General features: G+C 43.1%; 1 protein-coding gene across 1 annotated transcript in view; it reads right to left on the bottom strand.

Moving 5' to 3' along the window:
- LOC115167276 (protocadherin Fat 2) overlaps positions 1-26,824 on the bottom strand; it is a 78,520-nt gene that overhangs the window by 36,122 nt on the left and 15,574 nt on the right. Inside the window, exons 4-15 of the mRNA XM_029721532.1 lie at positions 22,576-22,634; positions 22,216-22,326; positions 16,869-17,075; positions 16,349-16,556; positions 11,792-11,931; positions 11,428-11,703; positions 11,004-11,214; positions 10,552-10,738; positions 6,924-10,407; positions 6,378-6,762; positions 2,130-2,326; positions 455-608 (exon numbers count right to left, since the gene is read on the bottom strand). Coding sequence (XP_029577392.1) covers positions 455-608; positions 2,130-2,326; positions 6,378-6,762; positions 6,924-10,407; positions 10,552-10,738; positions 11,004-11,214; positions 11,428-11,703; positions 11,792-11,931; positions 16,349-16,556; positions 16,869-17,075; positions 22,216-22,326; positions 22,576-22,634 — 5,619 coding nt within the window. The remainder of the gene's footprint in view (positions 1-454; positions 609-2,129; positions 2,327-6,377; positions 6,763-6,923; positions 10,408-10,551; positions 10,739-11,003; positions 11,215-11,427; positions 11,704-11,791; positions 11,932-16,348; positions 16,557-16,868; positions 17,076-22,215; positions 22,327-22,575; positions 22,635-26,824) is intronic.

A 26,824-nucleotide genomic window follows, 5' to 3' on the forward strand; every position in this document is an offset into this window, starting at 1 on the left:
CAAAATATTTACTGAAATCTATCAAGAACGAAACCGTGAGAAGTACATATAAATCACAAAATGTTTACATTTTTGGTAGTCATTCACCGTGCTACCAGTGTCATAACATTACTTTGGATTGAAGGCCATATCAAAGCGTCTCCTAGCATATATGTAATGTGATAGCACACATTCTTAAGATTATGAGCTCTGTTTGACATACAATAATGAATAGAGATTGGTGATAGGCTAGTGCTACGACAAACAGGGAGTATGGTTGATGAGAAGCCAAAGCACCAAATATAGAAAAAACACCAAACCTTTTTGTTGGTCTGACGGTACACCATCTTGTCTTCTTGAAGACCTCAGATTAAGTATTTTGTAAGAAACGAGATGCTATATCTCAACTCAAACAAAAACAGATTTCAATTAGGGCCTCTTTTTGCTTAGACCCCAAATAAAAGATGTCTCTAACCTGTCTTTTGATCAAGATGGAACTTGTCTGCGTTGGGGCCGTGGAGGGTGTAGGACACTTGTCCGTTGGTGCCGATGTCTGGGTCGGACGCTGAAACCTTCACGATGAACATGCGCGGCGGGGAATTCTCCATGACAACCTCTGTGTACAGCAACTGAAACATTGATAGTTAGCAACATCTTAGGTCAAATTGCAGTTGTTGACACAGGCATTTCATTCATGCTTAGGTAGACCTTCGCTGATGGTGTGTTATGTGTTATGTAGCGTGTCTATGGAAAGTATTCAGACCCCTTGACTTTTTCCGCATTTAGTTATGTTAAAGACTTTTTCTAAAATTGATTACATTGTTTTTTCCCATCATCAATCAACACACAATAACCCATAATGTCAAAGAAAAAACAGGTTTTTAGACATTTTTGCAAATGTAAAATAATAATAATGGAAATAATAATAATAATAAAAAATAATAATAATGGAAATATCACAAATATCAATATCACATACATAAGTATTCAGACCCTTTACTCAGTACTTTGTTGAAGCACATTTGGCATTGATTACAGCCTCGAGTCTTCTTGGGTATGACGCTACAAGCTTGGCACACCTGTATTTGGGGAGTTTCTCCCATTCTTTGGTTTTCATCAAGAATCTCTCTGTACTTTGCTCCGTTCATCTTTGCCTCGATCCTGACTAGTCTCCCAGTTCCTGCCACTGAAAAATAACCCCACAGCATGATGCTGCCACCACCATGCTTCACCGTAGGGATGGTCTCAGGTTTCCTCCAGACATGAAGTTTGGCATTCAGGCCAAAGAGTTCAATCTTTTGGCAAACTCCAATTGGGCTGTCATGTGCCTTTTAATGAGGAGTGGCCATAAAAGCCTGATTGGTGGAGTGCTGCAGAGATGGTTGTCCTTCTGGAAGGTTCTCCCATCTCCACAGATGAACTCTAGAGCTCCACCGATTGCTCAATTTGGCCGGGCGGCCCGCACTAGGAAGAGTCTTGGTGGTTCCAAACTTCTTCTATTTAAGAATGATGGAGGCCACTGTGTTCTTAGGGACCTTCAATGCTGTAGAATTTTCTTTGGTACCCTTCCCCGATCTGTGCCTCGACACAATCCTGTCTCGGAGCTCTACGGACAATTCCTTCCACTTCATGGCTTGGTTTTCGCTCTGACATGCACTGCCAACTGTTGGACCTTTTATAGACAATTGTGTGCCTTTACAAATCATGTCAATCAATTGAATATACCAGAGTTGAACTCCAATCAAGTTGAAGAAACATTTCAAGGATGATCAATGGAAACAGGATGCACCTGAGCTCAATTTTGAGTCTCATACCAAAGGGTGTGAATACTTATGTAAATAAGGTATTTATTTATTTATTATACATTTTCAAAAATGTCAAAACAACTTTTCACTTAATCATTACGGGGTATTGTGTGTAGATTGCTGAATATATATATATATATTTTAATCCATTTTAGAATAAGGATGTAACGTAACATAATTTGGAAAAAGTAGAAGGGTCTGAAAACTCTCCGAAGGAACTGTATGTATGAACTGTTATAAAGTCCTTATGTCGGTACAACGTGTTTAAGATGTTGCATAAGACGTGTAGTATATCATCTATAGGAATCTAAATATATACTGTCGTGTCATGGCTGAGTGACGTACCTGCACACACAGAGGACTGTTATCGTTGATGTCTAGGACATGGACCTCTACAGTGGCAGGGGCCTCGAATCTCCCGTCTGTAGCTGTTATCTTCAGGGAGTACTTATCTTTTGCTTCACGGTCAAGAAACTCTTTGAGGACCAGCCCCCATTCCTCTCCCTCTTGCACAATGGAGAACTGGCCCAATGGGTCTCCATCTAAGGAAAAACATTTGAATGTAATACATGAATGTCAATGCTACCCGGAGGCCTACATGAGTTTGTTCATCACCACCACATTTCTTCCTGTCAATGTAGTCACTTTTACACTTAGAATGAACCATTATAGTAGATATATTGCTCTATTATAATAAGCCATTATAGAAGATATGTTGCTCTGTTAGAATGAGCCATTATTATAGTAGATATATATTGCTCTGTTATAATAAGCCATTATAGTAGATATATTGCTCTGTTATAATAACCCATGACTATAGTATATATATATTGCTCTGTTATAATAAGCCATTATAGTAGATAAATTGCTCTGTTATAATAACCCATGACTATAGTATATATATATATTGCTCTGTTATAATAAGCCATTATAGTAGATATATTGCTCTGTTATAATAACCCATGACTATAGTATATATATATTGCTCTGTTATAATAAGCCAGTATAGAAGATATATTGCTCTGTTATAATAAGCCATTATAGTAGATATATTGCTCTGTTACAATAACCCATGACTATAGTATATATATATTGCTCTGTTATAATAAGCCATTATAGAGATATATTGCTCTGTTATAATAACCCATGACTATAGTATATATATATTGCTCTGTTATAATAAGCCATTATAGTAGATATATTGCTCTGTTATAATAACCCATGACTATAGTATATATATATTGCTCTGTTATAATAAGCCATTATAGTAGATATATTGCTCTGTTATAATAACCCATGACTATAGTATATATATATTGCTCTGTTATAATAAGCCATTATAGTAGATACATTGCTCTGTTATAATAACCCATGACTATAGTATATATATATATATTGCTCTGTTATAATAAGCCATTATAGTAGATAAATTGCTCTGTTATAATAACCCATGACTATAGTATATATATATTGCTCTGTTATAATAAGCCAGTATAGAAGATATGTTGCTCTGTTATAATAAGCCATTATAGTAGATATATTGCTCTGTTATAATAACCCATGACTATAGTATATATATTGCTCTGTTATAATGAGCCATTATAGTAGATATATTGCTCTGTTATAATAACCCATGACTATAGTATATATATATTGCTCTGTTATAATAAGCCATTATAGTATATATATATATTGCTCTGTTATAATAACCCATGACTATAGTATACATATATTGCTCTGTTATAATGAGCCATTATTGTCATGTTCGTCGTATGGAGTGGACCAAAACGCAGCGGGAATGTAAGTGCTCATCTTCTTCTTTATTTATAAAGAAACGTGATACAAAACACTTAAACAAAACAACGACGAAAAAACTATCTCGTAAGGACAAAATGACTATACAGAGAAACAACTACCTACAAATCCCATGACAAAAACACCTCTATTAAATAGGACCTTCAATTAGAGGCAATGAGGAACAGCTGCCTCCAATTGAAGGTCAACCCAATAAACTACACATAGAAATAGAACAAATAGAACGAACATAGAAATACACTAACAAGAACATAAACCAAAACACCCCGAAACACCCTAAACAAACACCCCCTGCCACGCCCTGACCAAACTATAATAACAAACAACCCCTTTTACTGGTCAGGACATGACAGTACCCCCGCCCCCAAAGGTGCAGACCCGGATGCACCTGAAACAATAAAACAAAACCTAATACAATAACCCCAAAAACAAACAAAAAATAATCCCAAACTAAAGGGAGGGAAGGGAGGGTGGCTACCGTCACCGACGGCTCCCGTGCTACACCCCCCTTCCCCAATCCTCCAACTACGGAGGTGGCTCAGGCCCCGGCCTTAGTCCCCAACCTAACCTGTCCACCCCCGCTGAAGACTCAGGGCTAAGGCGCGTCGCTGGAGACCTCGGGCTGGCGCGCGTTGCTGGAGACCTCGGGCTGATGGGTGACCCTGGGAGCTCCGGACTGGAGGGCGACTCTGGCTGCGCCGGTTCCTGACTGTAGGGCGACTCTGGCTGCGCCGGTTCCGGACTGTAGGGCGACTCTGGCTGCGCCGGTTCCGGACTGTAGGCCGTCTCTGCAGGTTCCGGACTGTGGGCCGTCTCTGCAGGCTCCGGACTGTGGGCCGTCTCTGCAGGCTCCGGACTGTGGGCCGTCTCTGCAGGCTCCGGACTGTGGGCCGTCTCTGCAGGCTCCGGACTGTGGGCCGTCTCTGCAGGCTCCGGACTGTGGGCCGTCTCTGCAGGCTCCGGACTGTGGGCCGTCTCTGTCGGTTCCGGACTGTGGGCCGTCTCTGTTGGTTCCGGACTGTGGGCCGTCTCTGTTGGTTCCGGACTGTGGGCCGTCTTTGCAGGCTCCAGACTGTTGGACGTCGCCGGAAGCACTGGACGGGGAACTGTCGCCGGAAGCTCTGGACGGGGAACTGTCTCCGGAAGCTCTGGACTGGGAACTGTCTCCGGAAGCTCTGGACTGGACAGGTGCACTACAGGCGTGGGGCTGGCTTTGGAGGCGCCAGACTGGTAACACGCACCTCAAGGCCAGTGCGAGGAGCAGGAGCAGGACAAACTGTACTGGGCTGACGCACTGGAGGCCTAGTGCGTGGGGCTGGTGCTGGAGGTACCAGACTGGAGACACGCACCTCAAGGCTAGTGCGAGGAGCAGGAACAGGACGTACTGGACTGGGCTGACGCACTGGAGGCCTGGTGCGTGGTGCTGGCTTTGGAGGCGCCAAACTAGAGACACGCACCTCAGGGCTAGTGCGAGGAGCAGGAACTGGATACACCGAGCCATGAACAAGTACTGGAGGTCTGGAGCGCACAGCCTGCACCACCCGTCCTGGCTGGGTAGTCACAGTAGCCCTGCATGGGCGGAGTGCTGGCACAGGGCGAACTGGGCTGTGCAGAGGCCTGATGGCTGCCGTGCGTAGAGCAGGCGCAGGGTAGCCTGGGCCTAGGAGACGTACTGGTGGCCAGATGTACTGCGCAGGCATACTCCTACCTGGCTGGATGCCCACTCTAGCACGGCACTTGCGAGGGGCTGGAATCGCTCGCACCGGACTGTGCGTGCCCATGGGCGAGATCGTGCGCACTTCCGCATAGACCAGCGCTCTTCTGATCCGTTGCTCCCCATAATAGGCACAGGGAGTTGACTTAGGGCTCACCCTTGGCCCAGCCAAACTACCCGTGTGCCCCCCCCAAAAAAATTATTGGGGGTGCCTCTCGTGCTTCCGTCATTGGGCACGCTCTTCATACTGTCGCCGTTCCTCCCTCGCTGTCTCCACCTGTTTCCATGGCAGGGTCTTGTCCCCTGCCATTACCTCCTCCCATGTCCATGATGTCCTCCACTCCCTTCTCTCCCTGGCCCAGGATCCTTGCTCCTCCTAGGCCCGCTGCTTGGTCCGTTGATGGTGGGTAGCTCTGTCATGTTCGTCGTATGGAGTGGACCAAAACGCAGCGGGAATGTAAGTGCTCATCTTCTTCTTTATTTATAAAGAAACGTGATACAAAACACTTAAACAAAACAACGACGATAAAACTATCTCGTAAGGACAAAATGACTATACAGAGAAACAACTACCCACAAATCCCATGACAAAAACACCTCTATTAAATAGGACCTTGAATTAGAGGCAATGAGGAACAGCTGCCTCCAATTGAAGGTCAACCCAATAAACTACGCATAGAAATAGAACAAATAGAACGAACATAGACATACACTAACAAGAACATAAACCAAAACACCCCGAAACACCCTAAACAAACACCCCCTGCCACGCCCTGACCAAACTATAATAACAAACAACCCCTTTCACTGGTCAGGACGTGACAATTATAGAAGATATATTGCTCTGTTATAATGAGCCATTATAGTAGATATATTGCTCTGTTATAATGAGCCATTATTATAGTAGATATATTGCTCTGGAGAAGTACTGTGCCCATCTGTTTCTTATTTAAATATTGTTCATAATGCTGATAGGCCTGAGAAAACAACCAATCAACTACTTCAAAAAAAGTGTATGTGATCAATAATTCAATCAATCAAATGAATCAATAAACAAGACTCACCTGTGATGTAACACGTGATCTGCCTGTTCTCTTTAGTCACATCCATATCCACGGTTGTCAGGCTCATGATAACCTCCCCAGGCCTAGTGTTCTCCATGACAGACCCATGGTACACGTCCTCCGTGAACTGAGCAGGGTTGTCGTTCTCGTCAGTCACCGTCACCTCCACTAGAACTGAGGACGAGAGCTTAACCTCCCCCCCGTGGTCAGTAGCCACCACTGTGAAGCTGTAGTGCTGAGTCATCTCACAGTCCGTTTCTCTCAGAGTAGTTATCCAACCGCTCTCACTGTCGATGGAGAAGACATCGGCGACGTCATCGGGTTCGGCTTCCAAGGTGTAGGTCACCTGTCCATTGGTGTCCTGGTCAGGGTCGTTGGCAGTCACCTGGATGGATGAATGGATGAATTGATAAATGAATTAAAGCTAAACTGCCTCAAAAGGGAATTTGATTTGCACATCTTGAACACAGAAATCATAAAAAATTGCATACAACATTCAAGTACAAAAATATTATATCAATGAAAAAAAGATCTGAAAAAACATACCTGGATGACGGTGGTTCCTGGTGGCATGTTCTCAGCCACGAAGGCCTTGTAAGGGTTGGCCTCGAACACCGGCACATTGTCATTCACATCCTGGACCTGGATGCCGACCGACACCAGCGAGGCTACGTCGGTACCGTTGTGGTTGCCTTGAGCAATAACATCTATCTGATACCACTTGGTCTTCTCGTGGTCAATGCTCTTCTGGACGAGTAGAGTACCGCTCTCTTTATCCAGAGCAAACACTCTGTCTCTGTTACTCTCCACAGTGTTGCCATTGACCAGTCTGTAGATGACTGGCATGTCAGAGTCAGCCTTGATCGTCCCGATCTCTGTTCCGATGGAGATGTCCTCGGCTGCGGAGAAGGTGTACAGTGGCTCGGAGAACTTCGGAAGAGGGACCTCAGGTGGTACTACTTTCACCTGCACCGGAACCGTGGAGTTGTAGAATGGTAATCCGCCGTCCCGAGCCTTGACTTTGAAGTTTAGTATCTTGTTCTCTTGACCTATCAGGCTCTCTTTGACGCTGACTATGCCAGTGAAGGGGTTGATCTCGATGATGTCCTGGGTCACTTCCTCTGCTTCGTCCACGGTGTAGGTGACGTCAGCATTTTTACCGTCGTCTGCATCGAATGCCATTATCTGAATCACGGGAGAACCTTTGTTTACAGTAGACTGGATTGAGACCTGATACTCTGATGCTTTGAACTGAGGGGCATTATCATTTTCATCTGTCAGGATAATCTTCACAGTGCAGAACGCTACTTTCCCTCCTCCATCTTTAGCCATCACCTTGATGGCGATCACTCTTTGAGATGGGTTCTCTCGATCTAAAGGTTGAGATGTTACGATCTGTCCATTCTTGTCTATGGAGAATTTGTCATCTGCCAGTTTGTTGATGATGGTGTAGTCCACACTGCCGTAAGGTCCATCATCAGGATCTATGGCGGCCAGGCGAATCACACGTGTTCCAGCCTCAGCGTTCTCAGCTAGTTCCGCCTCGTAAATGTTTTTGTTGAAATAGGGACTGTGTTTATTAGTGTTCATCATATCAATGTTCACATGGCCTGTGTTCTGGAAAACTCCATCTGACACAGCCACGGTGAGGTTGTAGAATGGGTCCACATTTCTCTTGCAGACGTTAGAAAAGGAGATCATCCCGGAGGATTCGTTGATGGCGAAGTATCGTCCCTCATTACCTGAGAGGATCTTATACTGTAGATTGTTCAAGTCTCTGGTGTCGGGGTCCGAAGCTTGGATTTTTATGACGATGTGGCCACATTTGGCCAATTCATCCAGTGTTGCCTGATAGTGGGTTTTGGAGAAGTTTGGAGGGTTATCGTTGACATCGGTTACGTTAACAATGACATAGGCATCGCTGCTCAACGGGTTCGTGCCATTATCTATGGCTTTGATCTTTAACTGGAAGTGTTTTGTCTTCTCATAGTCCAACACCTGTCTTGTAACAATTAGACCACTCTGGGGGTCTATTTTAAAGAAGTCCGTTTCATTTTCCCCCGTCCCCAAAATATGGAAGGTTAAGTCTTTATTTCTGCCTGAGTCTCTATCTGTGGCTGATATCTGTAATACAGACGTTCCTATGGGTAATCCTTCAGGTATACCCACTGTGTCAGTCAGCTTGGAGAAGACTGGAGCGTTATCGTTAACATCTTCAACCTCTATTTCGACAGCGGCCTCTGAAAAGGAGCCTGTCACAGAGTCAGTGGCTCGTACCGTCAATAGATGCATTGTCTGGCTCTCATAGTCCAATGAATCAGTGACACTCAACACTCCTGTTTTAAAATCTATGTGAAAGTTTTTTGAGGCATTCTTCTCTTCCAGATTGTAAATAAGCCGGTATCCCTCAGGGTTTCTTGCTTGTACATGCAAGATGGTGGTGAAGGGAGATGTGTTTTCAGGGACTTTCAGAAGATAGAGCAAAGTCTGAAAAATGGGGTTGGTGCGATTTCTCACCGTGATACTCAGCTCTGCTGAAGTGGTCCAACTGGGCGAGCCCTCATCTGTGGCCAGGACAGTCAGGGCATATTTATTGGTAGCGTCAAAGTCTATAGGCCGCTGAAGGGACACGTCACCAACATAAGGGTCTATCCTAAAGAGATCAAAATCCTCCTCCAACAAATACATAATAGAGCCATTTTCTCCAAGATCACTGTCGGACGCCATGACTTGAAAGATTACATCTCCTGGGTCCGTGTCTTCAGAGATCATCATGGAGTGAGGCAGGTTCAAGAACCTTGGTGGATTGTCATTGATGTCAACTATGTAAACGTTGACGTGGGTTATTGCCCAATGAGGGGGACTCCTCATGTCTCTCACTACCACCACTATGTCATAGACATCCTGCTCCTCTCTGTCGAAGGGGACGCCGGTGGTCTCAAGCACCCCTGATGTTGGGACTATAGCAAACCGTCCCATTGGGTTCAACACAGAGTAAATCAGAGGCTCGTTCAAGTAACTACCTGAAGCTCTCAACACAGCTAACATTTTGACCGTCATCGAGTTCTCCTCAATGGTGGCTGCATACAATTTCTGCTCAAATTTAAGATGTCCGCATGCTGTTATGTTGGTGACGTTTATCTTAACTGTGGCAAGGTCTTTGTACAGGCCATCAGAGGCTTTGACCAGCAGCTGGTAAAATGATTTAAACTCTGAAACATTGTTTACAGAGATAGTACCAGTGGAAGGATGAATGAGAAAAGCATCTTGAAGGTTGCCCTCTGTGATGCTGTACGAGACAACTGAATCTGCATCTTGTGCCGTGACCCGTACAACTTCCATCTCTCTGATAGGAGGGAAGACGATGGACGACTCGTATACCAGCCTAGCAAATTTGGGGGAACAGTCATTGAAATCCAGGACACGGATTGTGACTCTGGCTGGCTCTGCTGCGTACAGCGCCGGTTCCCCTGAGTCCCGTACCTGAATGCTGAAGCTAAACTCAGGTGTTTCTTCAAAGTCCACCTCCGATATCACAGAGAGTGTACCCATGTTTGGATCTATCTTGAAGACTTTCATCGCTTCTGGTTCCAGGATTTGGAAGACTAGGAGAGAGTTAGAGTCCCTGTCAGCATCAGAGGCTCGTATCACCAGAGGTGTGTTGCTTTCCCCCATCACCATGCTGTTTATGTGAGAAGACTCACTAATCTGGCCATGGAATTTCTCCTGGAGGAACACCGGTGGGTTATCATTCTCATCTATCACATAGACGTAAACAACCGTATCTGACCAGGCTCCTGCCGAGGTGCTGGCACGCACTTTGAGTCTGTATGAGAAACACTCCTCGAAGTTGAGGCTCATTTGGACAGAGAGAACTCCGGACTCTGCATTGATGTGGAACGTCCCGTTAGGGTCTCCATCTTTGATGCTGTAGTGGACTGCGGATGGGCTGGCTGCAGAGACAGTGATCACGGGAGTTCCCAGAGGACTGTCTTCACTGACTTCCGAGAAGTACTCATCAGAGGGGAACCTGGGAGAGAGAAGAGAGAACGTTTTTTAGGAAAGCAGTACATAATATCAATAGTAGCTGACGTTGAATTATTTGATACAATTTACAAATGAAAACATTTAAGAATGATCAAACAACATAATGCTACGTTATATACATATTAACCTGGGAGGGGTTCTGTCTGAGAGCAGGACGGTGATGTAGACAGAACACAGGTCGCTGTGCTGGGGGAAACCCTGGTCTGTGGCCTTCACTGTCAGATGGAACTGCTCCTGGGGTAGGCTGTCCAGAGATTTGGTGATAATGATACTCCCCAGCTCGCCATCAATGTCAAACGTGTTGTCGACATTCCCTGGAAAGATGAACAATGACCAAATAAAAATGAACAAATTATTTTACAAACATATTTTTGGTGTATATAATGTTTTAAATTGTCAACGCATTTGTCTATATGTGAGAGTAAAGTACAAATCTATCTCAAATAATGATTTTAGAATAGAATATACTTCTATAGCACTCTTTTAAAGAAAGCTGAAAACAAATTATCATGCTTGAAGAACATTCACAATTCAAATCCATCATAATCTACCCCCCATAATCTCTGATCTGAGTTGTACCTGAGTGAAGGGAGTAAATAATCTGAGCGTTGCTCCCCATGTCCTTATCCAGAGCCTTGACACGCAGCACCTCTGTCCCAGCCGCAGCCAGATTGGTGATAGTGCCCTCATAGCCGGCTGCCATGAAGGCAGGAGAGTGGTCGTTGCAGTCCTCCACATAAACCACTGCCTTCACAAAGTTTCTTTTCACTGGGATCTTCTGATCTCGAACCTATGGAGTAAAAGGAGATGGTGAGAGCAGGAACAGGAAGTTAACTTAATCCAAATTCAAACTCCTAGATAACCAGAAATGATTGCTATAATCTGACAGAGAGTACTTTGTAAAACTGTTAGATGATAGATACGCTGTACTTTAGATCCTCCATGTTTTCAAATGGTAAGGGAGATGAAAAGGAGACATCACTAAAAACATCAACAACATTACCATCACAATGAGCGTGTGCACAGAAAGCTTCTCACGGTCCAGCTGCTCAGTCATGACCAGAACACCACTCTTAGGGTCCAGATGGAAGTTCTTCAGGCTGTCTGGATGGACGCTGCTGTGGAGCGAGTAGATGAGTTTGCTGTTGCTGTCTCGGTCCTGAGCAGAGATGTGGAGGATGTCCTTCCGTGGAGAGGTGTCTTCCGGTACTCTGACCTCGTAGATGGACTTCGTGAACATGGGTCGATGCTTGTTCATGTCCAGCACATGGATATATGCCTAGGAAACAGACAGACAGTCAGGAAGAGCAACTTAATCAAAAGTTTTACCATAACTACTAATTTACTATGTATTTCATGTGTATCACCTGTGTGGTTGTGACCTGATGCCCGTCTGTAACCTGTACAGTCAGATTATAGTTGGACTTCCTCCCTGCATCCAGAGGCCTGGCGATCACCATGCTGCCTGTGTTCCTCTCAATGTCAAAGTCCCGCTCCTCATCGCCCCCTGGGAACAACACAACAGATAGGAGACGGTATAAATAAATCAATATCATTAAATCTCCTCATACAAGGACAGTTTGAAGTTTGACAGTTCTACATTTTGACTGTTGAAAGGCCTCAATGGAAGCCTGCCCAGAGCCCCTCAGGATGTTTGGCTTTGTATGTGTCTGTCACTGAGACTGGCCCCAATGGCCTTATGGGAGGAGTGAGTGAGAGCCCATACGGCAGTTGTGACACACAGGTGTCTCATCCAGAACCATAATGACTTGGCTGTGATTGGAGGATCATTCTTTCTACAGATGGACGTGTGGGCAGCTGTTTGGAGCGTCCACTGGAAATGGAGTTTGCCCAGTCAGGACAGTTGGAAAGACAAGAACACCAACAAAACATCCCAAAACTACTATTTCACCGCTTTGAATGATGGCCATCGCCCCGAATGAGTGCGTGTGAATACGGAAGATGAGCTAAGAGGCCCTCCCCTCACTGAACATAGGCCACAAACACACGTACTGTATTGCACCCTCAACAGTTAAGAAGCATTACTCCCTGTGCATACTACGCCTCCTTTTACTGAGAGCAAAAAGCAAACAATCTGCCAGTATGGGTCCAAGGAACCACCGTCATCCTCGCATGTTCAGCCATGTATGTATTAATGACAGAAAACAAGGTTGCAGAAAAGGGTTCCCCCCCCCGTGTCCAAGTGTACCAGAATAAGTGTAACACAATTGTTCAAGGTGAAGTATTTGGCAGCGACACAATTTGAACAGACGCCGAGAACAGTAGGGGTAAAGCTCATGCTTGTTCAGCCAGATGGTGTTTATTAAGAAATAGATGCACCTTTTCAAGGCTCACATGACTCCATTTTCAACAAGCTTTGCCTTTTAATTTCCCTGGTGGGGCTACATGAAAATAGGGCATTTTAAAAATGTCACTTCTCCCACAAAATGTTGAGCATTATTGAATAATGAATCATATGTTTAGATATCTAGTTGGTGCTTTTGCAACATTTGAAAAAAAAAAACTCAGGTTGATGTTTATTGGCATGAATCTTCCCACTGGGCACAGACGTCAATTCAACGTCTATTCTAAATTGGTTAAACGTAATTTCATTGAAATGACGTGGAAACGACGTTGTTTCAACCAGTGTGTGCCCAGTGGGTTGTTTGCTTTTTGTCTTAATTTAAGGTTAGGGTTAGGCATTAGGGTTAGCAGTGTGGTTAAGGTTTAGGTTAGTGTCACGTCCTGACCCTTGTAAGAGGTCATTTTCCATAGTAGAGTGGTCAGGGCATGACAGGTGGTTGTTTTGGGTGGTTTTGGGTTTTCTGTTTATATGTGGGCTTTTTCTATTTCTGTGCCTTGAATTATTTCTCTCATTAAAATGCAAATCAATTTGTAACATTTTTGACATGCGTTTTTCAGGATTTTTTTGTTGTTATTCTGTCTCTCACTGTTCAAATAAACCTACCATTAAAATTACAGACTGATCATTTCTTTGTCAGTGGGCAAACGTACAAAATCAGCAAGGGATCAAATACCTTTTTCCCTCACAGTATTCTACAATGTGGAATATAGTAAAAGTAATGAAAAACCCTGGAATGAGTAGCCGTGTCCAAACTTTTGACTGGTACTCTATGTCCCACAACAAAGCCTTGGTTTCATGGGAATATTTTCACAAACATATCTATGCAGCAGAAATGTTAATACCATAGTCTTATTTTAATGTGCTACCATAATTGGTGTTTGGGATCAAACCTTCTTTTTTCCAAGTTAATCCAAGTTAATTTCATTGTCAAAGAGCTAGATGAATACTTTAGCAAAGTGTCAACAACATGTTCTGCCACGTGACCACGTGAGGCAGATCATCCATCAGAGTTAGGCTCTACCTATCCTGTCGTGTCCTGGCCCTTCATCTGAGGAAATATGGCTTTGTTCCCCTCGTGCTGGGGTGTAGGGCACACACACACACACACACACACACACACACACACACACACACACACACACACACACACACACACACACACACACACACACACACACACACACACACACGGGGCCCCTGCCCCTCGCTGAGGTCTTATCTGCCACACCGAGACCAGGCCTGCTGCTCTGTTCAACAGCAGAGTGTCATGAACTCAATCTACTATTATAGTTTACATAGTGCACAGCAAAACACACAGCGCACAGCAAAACACACAGAGCACAGCAAAACACACAGTGCACAGCAAAACACACAGAGCACAGCAAAACACACAGCGCACAGCAAAACACACAGCGCACAGCAAAACACACAGCGCACAGCAAAACACACAGAGCACAGCATAACACACAGCGCACAGCAAAACACACAGCGCACAGCAAAACACACAGAGCACAGCAAAACACAAAGCGCACAGCAAAACACACAGCGCACAGCAAAACACACAGCTCACAGCAAAACACACAGCGCACAGCAAAACATGACTCCATGCCAGATTCTCATCATCTGTCACGCCCTGACCTGAGAGAGCCTTTTTTATGTCTCTATTTAGGTTGGTCAGGGTGTGATTTGGGTGGGCATTCTATGTCCTTTTTTCTATGCTTTGTATTTCTTTGTTTTGGCCTGGTATGGTTCTCAATCAGGGACAGCTGTACATCATTGTCGCTGATTGGGAGTCATACTTAGGCAGCCTGTTTTCCTTTGGGGTTTGTGGGTACCGTAAATGCCGGACTATAAGCCGCAACTTTTTCCCCAGGCTTTGAACCTCGCGGCTTAAACAATGACGCGGCTAATATATGGATTTTTCCCGCTTTCAATTTTTTTTTCAAAAAAAAAAACCACATTCTGTGACGTGCTCAGTTTTTTGGCCGCATGAAGCTTTCATTAGACCAATGAAATTGCCGAACGGGTTAAGGTCAAACAACTTTTTTGTTTACTGTTTAGATTAAATCGAGCGCTCTCAAACTTCCCATCATTCTGATTATGGTAGTCATTTTGTCACCCTCATCATGGCAAAGACACGGAGAAATGCATATGATGCAGCTTTCAAGTTGAAGGCGATTGATCTGGCTGTTGGAAAAGGAAATAGAGCTGCTGCACGGGAGGTTGGTCTTAATGAGTCCATGATAAGACGTTGGAAACAGCAGCGTGAGGAATTGACTCAGTGCAAAAAGACAACTAAAGCTTACTGCTAATTTTGAATTTTTTGTTACAAGCCGTGTTTCGTTAAAGCCTGTGTAAAGTTCATTTGTTTCAATGTACCGGTAGGCACCTGCGGCTTATAGACATGTGCGGCTTATTTATGTTCAAAATAATATATATTTTTTTCAATTCAATGGGTGCGGATTATATTCAGGTGCGCTTAATAGTCCGGAAATTACGGTAGTTAATTTCTGTTTAGTGTGTTAGGATACCTGACAGGACTGTTTGGCTGTCGTTAGTTTTTTCTTTGTGAAGTGCCTTTTTTCATCCAAAATAAAAGATGAACAAATTCCCCGCTGCACCTTGGTCCTCTTCTTCCAAAGACAGCTGTTACATCATCAATAATAATCTATTTTCCTTCACAATCCATTCGCAATCTTCAATGGGTCACGTTTTGACTTGCCTTTAAGTACATCCCAAAAATGTGTGAAATGTTGATAGATCATTTTGACTCATTCCGTTTGGTCAGTTTAATAAAACAACTACTTTTACGGTAACTTTACTCTAAGCTTTTATTGTGTCAAGTAATATAACTTCTGCTATAAAAACATGAAATTATACACATCTGATCATATTTTCCAGGATGTTAGTTTCTATAAAATAGGCTGTAATTCTACACACTAAAAAAACCCCACTTAGCTGTACTTATGCATGGTCCATATCATCAACATACTGCACATCTCCACACATCACTTTAAACACATCTAGTCACTTTAAACAATGCCACTTTATATAATGTTTACATACCCTACATTACTCATCTCATATGTATATACTGTACTCTATACCATCTACTGCATCTTGCCATCTTGATGTAATGTATCACTAGCCACTTTAAACAATGCCACTTCATATAATGTTTACATACCCTACATTACTCATCTCATATGTATATACTGTACTCTATACCATCTACTGCATCTTGCCTATGCCGCTCGGCCAACACTCATCCATATATTTATATGGACATATTCTTATTCATTCCTTTACACTTGTGTGTATAAGGTAGTTGTTGTGAAATTGTTAGATTACTTGTTAGATATTGCTGCACGGTCGGAACTAGAAGCACAAGCATTTCGCTACACTCGCATTAACATCTGCTAACCATGTGTCTGTGACCAATTTGTTTGGATTTGATTTGATTTGAGACTTAACCAGGTTAGAATCAAGTCACTTCCCTGTGTGACCAATAAATAATTTGCTTTGATTTGACGTCAGAGTTACCGATGTAAGTCCTCACCTGTGATGTCGTACCACAGTAGCCTCTGTGTCTCCGTGAGGATGATCCCCACCATGTGAGTGACAGGATCCGTCTCCATGACAGTGAAGGTCAAGTGTGGCTCGTCAAACGTCAGCGGATCGGAGGTGGGCGTCGGCTTGGGGATCCACTCTACGTCGAGGCGGACTGTCGACGATCTCACCGGGCTTCCATGGTCCTCTGCTTTGATCTGACAGGAATGGATGGGATGGAGAGGACAATGCTAATGTTATTGCGCTGGAGTGTGGATCTTTGTGTTACTCACCACACTACACGAGAACATGACAGGGTTGGTGTTCATCACAATGGTGTTCACGTGCAACTTCACATGCAAGTTTACACTCTGCATGTGAACGAGAGTCATGAAAGAAGATGTGATTGTTTTTGTTTTGGGATAGCAGGTGTCCTAAAGAGTGCTCCACCATTGCGTGTGGTTGTGAAAAGCAGAAGAATCTGTGGAACATGTTAACTATGTGGTTATATTATGATCCTGCCCACGTACCGTGAGGATGCTGTAGTTGCCTGCTGCAAAGTCCCCGCGTGCCATCACCACCCCAGTGTCTGGGTGGATCTCAAACCTGTCCTGGTTGTCCTGGAGACTGAAGGTGACCTCAGCATTAGGCCCTTCATCGTCGTCCTGGGCAACCATCCGACACACCTCCGCCTGTGGTTCCGCCCCCTGACCCCTGTGTTGCTCAGGTAGTTTGACCTGGAACCAATCAATGAATTAATCAGTCACATTTATTTATAAAAGCCCATTATTACATTAGCAGTTGACACAAAGTGCTTTAATAGTAAGTAGGGCTGAAAGGCATCCTATTCCCTAATTAGTGCACTAATTTTAACCAGATATGGTCCAAGTCAAAAGTAGTGCAGAATGGCTGCGTTTAAACAGCCAGCCCAACTCAGATATACAGTGGGGGAAAAAAGTATTTGATCCCCTGCTGATTTTGTACGTTTGCCCACTTACAAAGAAATGATCAGTCTATAATTTTAATAGTAGGTTTGTTTGAACATTGAGAGACAGAATAACAACAAAAAAATCCTGAAAAACGCATGTCAAAAATGTTATAAAATTATTTACATTTTAATGGGGGAAAGAAGTATTTGACCCCTCTGCAAAACATGACTTAGTACTTGGTGGCAAAACCCTTGTTGGCAATCACAGAGGTCAGACGTTTCTTGTAGTTAGCCACCAGGTTTGCACACATCTCAGAAGGGATTTTGTCCCACTCCTCTTGCAGATCTTCTCCAAGTCATTAAGGTTTCGAGGCTGACGTTTGGCAACTCGAACCTTCAGCTCCCTCCACAGATTTTCTATGGGATTAAGGTCTGGAGACTGGCTAGGCCACTCCAGGACCTTAATGTGCTTCTTCTTGAGCCACTCCTTTGTTGCCTTGGCCGTGTGTTTTGGATCATTGTCATGCTGGAATACCCATCCACGACCCATTTTCAATGTCCTGGCTGAGGGAAGGAGGTTCTCACTCAAGATTTGACGGTACATGGCCCCGTCCATCGTCCCTTTGATGCGGTGAAGTTGTCCTGTCCCCTTAGCAGAAAAACACCCCCAAAGCATAATGTTTCCACCTCCATGTTTGACGGTGGAGATGGTGTTCTTGGGGTCATAGGCAGCATTCCTCCTCCTCCAAACACGGCGAGTTGAGTTGATGTCAAAGAGCTCCATTTTGGTCTCATCTGACCACAACACTTTCACCAGTTGTCCTCTGAGTCATTCAGATGTTCATTGGCAAACTTCAGACGGGCATGTATATGTATTCTTGAGCAGGGGGACCTTGCGGGCGCTGCAGGATTTCAGTCCTTCACGGCGTAGTGTGTTACCAATTGTTTTCTTGGTGACTATGGTTCCAGCTGCCTTGAGATCATTGACAAGATCCTCCCGTGTAGTTCTGGGCTGATTCCTCACCGTTCTCATGATCATTGCAACTCCAGGAGGTGAGATCTCGCATGGAGCCCCAGGCCGAGGGAGATTGACAGTTCTTTTGTGTTTCTTCCATTTGCGAATAATCACACCAAATGTTGTCACCTTCTTACCAAGCTGCTTGGTGATGGTCTTGTAGCCCATTCCAGCCTTGTGTAGGTCTACAATCTTGTCCCTGACATCCTTGGAGAGCTCTTTGGTCTTGGCCATGGTGGAGAGTTTGGAATCTGATTGATTGATTGCTTCTGTGGACAGGTGTCTTTTTTACAGGTAACAAGCTGCGGTTAGGAGCACTCCCTTTAAGAGTGTGCTCCTAATCTCAGCTCGTTACCTGTATAAAAGACACCTGGGAGCCAGAAATCTTTCTGATTGAGAGGGGGTCAAATACTTATTTCCCTCATTAAAATGCAAATCAATTTATAACATTTTTGACATGCGTTTTTCAGGATTTTTTTGTTGTTATTCTGTCTCTCACTGTTCAAATAAACCTACCATTAAAATTATAGACTGATCTTTTCTTTGTCAGTGGGCAAACGTACAAAATCAGCAGGGGATCAAATACTTTTTTCCCCCACTGTACAGTGCCTTGCAAAAGTATTCATTCCCCTTGGCGTTTTTCCTACTTTGTTGCATTACAACCTGTAATTTAAATGGATTCTTATTTGGATTTCATGTAATGGACATACAAAAAATAGTCCAAATTGGTGAAGTGAAATGAAAAAAATTACTTTTTTCCCCCCAATTTCTTTTTTTTAAATTGGAAAAGGGGTGCGTGCATATGTATTCACCCCCTTTGCTATGAAGCCCCTAAATAAGATCTGGTGCAACCAATTACCTTCAGAAGTCACATATTTAATTAAATAAAGTCCACTTGTGTGCAATCTAAGTATCACATGATCTGTCACATGATCTCAGTATATATACACCTGTTCTGAAAGGCCTCATATTCTGCAACACCACTACGAAAGGGGCACCACCACTAAGCAAGGGGCACCACCAAGCAAGTGACACCATGAAGACCAAGGAGCTCTCCAAACAGGTCAGGGATAAAGTTGTGGATCAGGGTTGGATTATAAAAAAATATCCAAAACTTTGAACATCCCACGGAGCACCATTAAATAAATTATTTAAAAAATGGAAAGAAAATGGCACCACAACAAACCTGCCAAGAGAGGTCCGCCCACCAAAACCCATGGACCAGGCAAGGAGGGTATTAATCAGGGAGGCAACAAAGAGACCAAAGATGACCCTGAAGGAGCTGCAAAGCTCCACAGCGGAAATTGGAGTATCTGTCCATAGGACCACTTTAAGCCGTATACTCCAAAGAGCTGGGCTTTATGGAAGAGTGGCCAGAAAAAAGCCATTGCTTAAAGAAAAAAATAAGCTAACACATTTGGTGTTCGCCAAAAGGTATGTGGGAGACTCCCCAAACATATGGAAGAAGGTACTCTGGTCAGATGAGACTAAAATTTAGCTTTTTGGCCATCAAGGAAGACGCTATGTCTGGCGCAAACCCAACACCTCTCATCACCCCGAGAACACCATCCCCACAGTGAAGCATGGTGGTGGCAGCATCATGCTGTGGAGATGTTTTTCATCGGCAGGGACTGGGAAACTGGTCAGAATTGAAGGAACGATGGATGGCGCTAAATACAGGGAAATTCTTAAGGGAAACCTGTTTCAGTCTTCCAGAGATTTGAGACTGGGACAGAGGTTCACCTTCCAGCAGGATAATGACCCTAAGCATACTGCTAAAGCAACACTCAAGTGTTTTAAGGGGAAACATTGAAATGTCTTGGAATGGCCTAGTCAAAGCCCAGACCTCAATCCAATTGAGAATCTGTGGTACGACTTAAAGATTGCTGTACCCTAGCGGAACCCATCCAACTTGAAGAATGGGCAAAAATCCCAGTGGCTAGATGTGCCAAACTTATAGAGACATGCCCCAAGAGACTTGCAGCTGTTATTTCTGCAAAAGGTGGCTCTACAAAGTATTGACTTTGGGGGGTGAATAGTTATGCATGCTCAAGTTCTGTTTTTTGTCTTATTTCTTGTTGGTTTCACTATAAAAAATATTTTGCATCTTCAAAGTGGTAGGCATGTTGTGTAAATCAAATGATATAAACCCCCCCAAAATATATTTTAATTCTAAGGTGTAAGGCAACAAAATAGGAAAAATGTCAAGTGTGTGAATACTTTCGCAAGCCACCGGTCAAAAGTACCGGTCAAAAGCTTCGACACCCCTACTCATCCCAGGGTTTTTATTTATTTTTACTATTTCTACATTGTAGAATAATAGTGAAGACATCAAAACGATGAAATAACACATATGGAATAATGTAGTAACCAAAAAAGGGACCCCTTTTGGGGTCCCGAGTGGCGCTGTGGTCTAAGGGACTGCATCTCAGTGCAACTGTGCGACTATCATTTGTTTTTCAACAGGACAACGACTCAAAACACACCTCCAGGCTGTGTAAGGGCTATTTGAACAAGGAGTGCTGCATCAAATGACCTGGCCTCCACAATCAACTGACCTCAACCCAACTGAGATGGTTTGGGATGAGTTGGATCAAAGTGAAGGAAAAGCAGCCAACAAGTGCTCAGCATATGTGGGAAATCATTCAAGACTGTTGGAAAAGCATTCCTCATGAAGCTTGTTGAGAGATGTCATCAAAGCAAAGGGTGGCTACTTTGAAGAATCTAAAATCTAAAATATATTTAGATTTGTTTAATTAACACTTTTTTGGTTTCTACATGATTCCATATGTGTTATTTCATAGTTTTGATGTCTTCACTATTTTTCTACAATGTAGAACATAGTACAAATAAAGAAAAACCCTTTAATGAGTAGGTGTGTCCAAACTTTTGACTGGCACTGTATATGTTTTTTTACTTTCACTCAGTGGGATTTAGGTGACATGGGCAGCCGCCCCACAAAAAAAAATCGGAATGGTGACATTTGTGCGATCGTTTTTCTTTCGCTCATTTGCACGTCACGTCAATGATATCATGTCACCGTGTGGGACTGTGGGTCAATTAACCTTGTTGGAGTGGGCGCCCTGATTCTAGTTTGTGAGCTAGGCAGGCTACTGCATGGGAAGGTCTCCCACTCAGAAGTTTGAGATGGGGAGGGGGGCGGGGGTAGGTTGACCTCAGGTCTCCCCACAGGAAGCCCGAGGTAGGGTGAGCAGGAGAATCTATCAAATAGTGCACCTCTAACTTTGTACAGTACTAATGCAATTAGTAAAACCAGTCACACTACGAAATGCTACCAAATAAACCACAATTCATTCACAACACTACAAATATATAAAGTAGTTTCACATACATACTGTTGCATTTTTTTCTGGTTTGGGCAAAATTGTTAAGAATAATATAAATATTATAAACCAGTCAGCACACCACCAAGGAGAATTGGTTTAGTCTTGACTCTTGGTTGACAGTGTTGGGGGATGGGTAATGTATTGATGCTCGAGTGCCAAATCAACACAAATTTGTTTTTATTTGTCTTTGTTACTTCTTTTTTTATATTTGTGAGTCTTATTTTTGTATATATTTTTATAATTATATAGTTTTAAATGTTATAATTATTTATTTGTGTTGTTCCAAACGTCTGAATAAAAATTACAGTTAGTGCAGAATAGTGCTTTTTTTTGTGGGGGCGAGGGGCGCTGAAGAGGGGATTCGCCCAGGAAGCCATACAAGCTAGAACCGCCACTGCTTTCACTAATTGGTATTTTGACCAATTAGATCAGCTCTGAAAAAAAGATCTGATGTTAAAAGATCTGATGTTATTGGACAAAAGACAAATGAGTGGAAAAAATATCAGATTTGGGCTGCCTGTATAAACACAGCCTATGTAGGAAATAGGGTTCTGACCCGAAACCACAAAGAGCCAATAGAATCAGACCTGGAAGAGCTTGTGGTTGAACTGGGGTCTGTTGTCGTTCTCATCTAGCACCTGGATGATCACTGTAGAGGTGGAGCGGAGAGCAGGGGCTCCGTTGTCTGACACTATCACCTGAGAGGAGAAGAGGGTGAAGACGAATTAGTCTAACAGTAGGATATGGAGGTTTGATTGAGAATAAAAAGAAAAAAAAAGAATATGTATCATAAATCACATATATTTTGTGAGAAATGTTCTTTATCAAGACCACACACATTATGGATAATTTATAGACTTGTTTAAGCTCTCATTTCAGGCCTTTTTAACGATCTCATAAAAAATGCACATGTTGTTTAATGACAAGCAGGTCTCTCAGTCTCTCACCTCGATACTGTGCTCAGACTTCTGTTCCCGGTCCAGAGAGGTCAGAGTGTTGATGACGCCTAAGAAAACAGAGAGAGAAGGAAACAGAGAAAAGGAAACAGAGAGTGAAGGAAACAGAGAGAGAAGGAAACAGAGAGTGAGAAGGAAACAGAGGAAAAGGAAACAGAGAGTGAAGGAAACAGAGAGAGAAGGAAACAGAGAGTGAGAAGGAAACAGAGAAAAGGAAACACAGTGATAGAAGGAAACAGAATGAGAAGGAAACAGACGCAGAAGGAAACAGAGAAAGAAGGAAACAGAGAGTGAAGGAAACATAGAGAGAGGGAAACAGAGAGAGAAGGAAACAGAGAGTGAAGGAAACAGAGGGAGAGAGAGAAGGAAACAGAGAGAGAAGGAAACATAGAGAAGGAAACACAGTGAGAGAAGGAAACAGAGAGAGAAGGAAACAGAGGGAGAAGGAAACAGACGCAGAAGGAAACAGAGAAGAAGGAAACAGAGAGAGATGAACACATAGAGAGAGGGAAACAGAGAGAGAAGGAAACAGAGAGTGAAGGAAACAGGGGGAGAGAGAGAAGGAAACAGAGAGAGAAGAAAACAGAGTAAGAAGGAAACACAGAGAGAGAGAGAAGGAAACACAAAGAGAGAAGGAAACAGAGAGAGAAGGAAACAGAGAGAGAGAAGGAAACACAAAGAGAGAAGGAAACAGAGAGAGAAGGAAACAGAGAGAGAGAGAGAAGGAAACACAAAGAGAGAAGGAAACAGAGAGAGAGAAGGAAACAGAGAGAGAGAAGGAAACACAAAGAGAGAAGAAAACAGAGAGAGAAGGAAAAAGAGAGTGAAGGTAACAGAGAGTGAAGGAAACAGAGAGAGAAGGTAACAGAGAGTGAAGGAAAAAGAGAGTGAAGGTAACAGAGAGAGAAGGAAGATGGGAGGGAAGGAGGATGTAGGAACAGGGTAATCAATATGAAGTCTTTCCCACATGGACAGCAGTAGCTGGGTTGTTCCACGAAATGAGTGCCTTTTGGTATTTTATATTGAATTTGAATTTTAAAAGCCTGTTATATTAAATGAAGTGCCATTTCATAAAAACCACATGGAGTTCAATAAATCAGATTTTTATATGAATAAAGGCTTGCTAAATTGATAACATTTAATCGAAATATTTCTCGAAGTTTGCCATCATTGTGAAGTCCTAGTTATTTTTTTACTTTGACAAAGTCATTTCTGGAGATCATTATTTATTTAATGTGATAAGTGATTAATTTATGTCCTTCGCTCCTTTTGAGGTCAACCCTGATAGGGTGGCAGGTAGCCTTGTGGTTAAGAGCATTAGGCCAATAACCAGAAGGTTGCTGGTTTACATCGCAGACCTGATTTGGTGAAAAATCGGATGTGCCCTTGAGCAAGGCACTTAACCCTAATTGCTCTGGATAAAAGTGTCTGCTAAATGACAAAAATGTGAACTGAACTGCTGTTTAAATGGATTGAAACTCTTCCTATTCAAATTCATAGAGTAAAAGCAGGTGAACTGGTTCTTCTCTTTTTGTCTGTTTTCTGGTGGAAAAGTGAGCGGGTGGAGCATAACACATCAACCTTGTTCAATTCAATTCAATTCAAGGGGCTTTATTGACATGGGAAACATATGTTAACATTGCCAAATCAAGTGAAGTAGATAATATACAAAAGTGAAATAAACAATAAAAATGAACAGAAGTTCCCTATAAATAGAGAGGTTAAAAATGTTTTAACAAAAAAAATGAATATTGTGAAGCTTGCGTTCAATTGCCACTCCCTGTTGCACACAACAAGCTTCCATTCCCCCTGTCACAAGGGGATTTATGGATGATTTAAGAATGTTAAAATCAGCTGAAATCAAATGTGGTTTTTTTACGCTTCTCAAAAGGCACCAAATTAGTGGAATGACCCAGCACACCTGTCACTGTCTGAGCCCCATGCAGCTGGTTAACTCTTCTGTCTTCCCACAACACCGACTGTTTTACTAACAGTGCTCATGTGGCTTTACGGTCTAAACAAACAAACCTCTGAGAACTTTCTAGAACCTGTTATTTTTATAAAATACTCAACATTTTAGGACTGTGGATATTTTAATACTCTAATGTGTGTTGCAGGACTTAGCCAATACAATCCAGCAGGTTAACATTTTTCATTATGAATGTTGTTCTGGAGGCAGCTATGCAGAGTGGTCACGAGCTGGCACGGGCACAAAGTTATAAAATCTGATTTTAACCTTAATGCCTAACCATAACCTTAACCACACCACTAACCCTAATGCCTAACCATTTTGCATTTACATTTTAGTCATTTCGCAGACGCTCTTATCCAGAGCGACTTAACCATAACCTTAACCACACCACTAACCCTAATGCCTAACCATAACCTTAACCACACCACTAACCCTAATACCTAATGATAACCTTAAATTAAGACCAAAAAGTAAATGTTTGTTTTCATGAATTTTGACTTTACAGCTGGCCTAAGGGGAAATTGCTCAGCCTCCAGGACAAGTCTTATGACAATAAACATCAACCTGCTATAATCTGACTAGGTATCCCCCTTTCCCTTTCCCCTTTCCCAATCTATCCACTGATACACTATCCACTACTGTATTGTCATTTGGTAAAGATTTCCCATGCTGCTTCTGTTCCTTTAACAGACCAATTCTCCTGCCATGTTGCTTCTGTTCCTTTAACAGACCAATTCTCCTGCCATGTTGCTTCTGTTCCTTTAACAGACCAATTCTCCTGCCATGTTGCTTCTGTTCCTTTAACAGACCAATTATCCTGCCATGTTGCTTCTGTTCCTTTAACAGACCAATTATCCTGCCATGTTGCTTCTGTTATTTTAACAGACCAATTCTCCTGCCATGCTGCTTCTGTTCCTTTAACAGACCAATTCTCCTGCCATGCTGCTTCTGTTCCTTTAACAGACCAATTATCCTGCCATGCTGCTTCTGTTATTTTAACAGACCAATTCTCCTGCCATGCTGCTTCTGTTCCTTTAACAGGCCAATTATAATGACAAATTAAAGGGTCTATGAGATCAGAAAACCTGACAAAACAGGTTACATGACTGGTTTGGCCTTTTTCAGCGGTGTTGAAATCTGGGTGAGGTTGTCTGTGTCACAGCCTGAGTTGATATCAGAGTAGTGGCCTACAGACTAAACATGCCTTAGAAACGTTAGTTTAGTTCACCACTTGACTGCCCAAGTGACACCACAGGGACTGATTACCATGCAAGGGAGTGTGTGTGTGTGTGTGTGTGTGTGTGTGTGTGTGTGTGTGTGTGTGTGTGTGTGTGTGTGTGTGTGTGTGTGTCTGTCTGTCTGTCTCTGTGTGTGTGTGTGTGTGTGTGTGTGTGTGTGTGTGTGTGTGTGCGTGCGTGCGTGCGTGCGTGCGTGCGTGCGTGTGTGTGTGGGGGGGGGGTAGAAGTGAGTGGAGATGATCATTTAAGGGGCATTTAGCTTTTATGTCGCTCAAAACAAATCCTGCTGGGTCTTTAGTGGAGACATTATTTAGACAGGTGAGACACGTTAGAAAGTGTGCTGCTGCTTTTATCATTTAGCTCAGACTTGTTAGTTTACATCCTTTGTCTGTGTTTTTGTAATGAAGTTGCCCTTCTCTGCTAGGCCTCTTGACCTCCATATGTTTTCTTCTGGGGTGGCAGGTAGCCTTGAGGTTAGAGCGTTAGACCAGCAACCTTGTTTGTGTCCCAGTGCAGACCAGGTGAAAAGCTTTCTCTGTGCCCTTGAGCAAGGCAGTTAACCCAATTGCTCTTGGGGTACTTGACGATGTGACCCCACCCCCTGGGGGCGTTGGGATATGTAGAAAACACAATAACAGGACAAATAAAAGCACCTCCAAATTATTAGTATTTTCTAGTTTAGGTTTTTCTGTGTCTTCCAGCTAGTAATACAGCTGTACTGCTTGTATTCAAATGTATTACTGGTTCTTATCTGACTTCCTACTGGGACATCTCTACAGATACTGTACCTTGTGTACTTAGCTGCTACACTCCTGAATTAAGATCTTAGTCAGACTTCTCTGAGTCATGTGTATCCTGTTCAGACATGAGGAGAGCACAGCTCATATCCTCTCAAGGCAGCCATAAATCTACCATGCTGTTGTGTGATAGAAGCTGAGGTTTCACTTCATTGATAGTGTATTATTCACCTACAGTTTATTCAGAAAGTATTCAGACTCCTTGACTTTTTCAAAATGTTGTTATGTTACAG

Source organism: Salmo trutta, chromosome 3 (genome assembly GCF_901001165.1).
Source record: "Salmo trutta chromosome 3, fSalTru1.1, whole genome shotgun sequence".
Lineage (NCBI taxonomy): Eukaryota > Metazoa > Chordata > Actinopteri > Salmoniformes > Salmonidae > Salmo > Salmo trutta.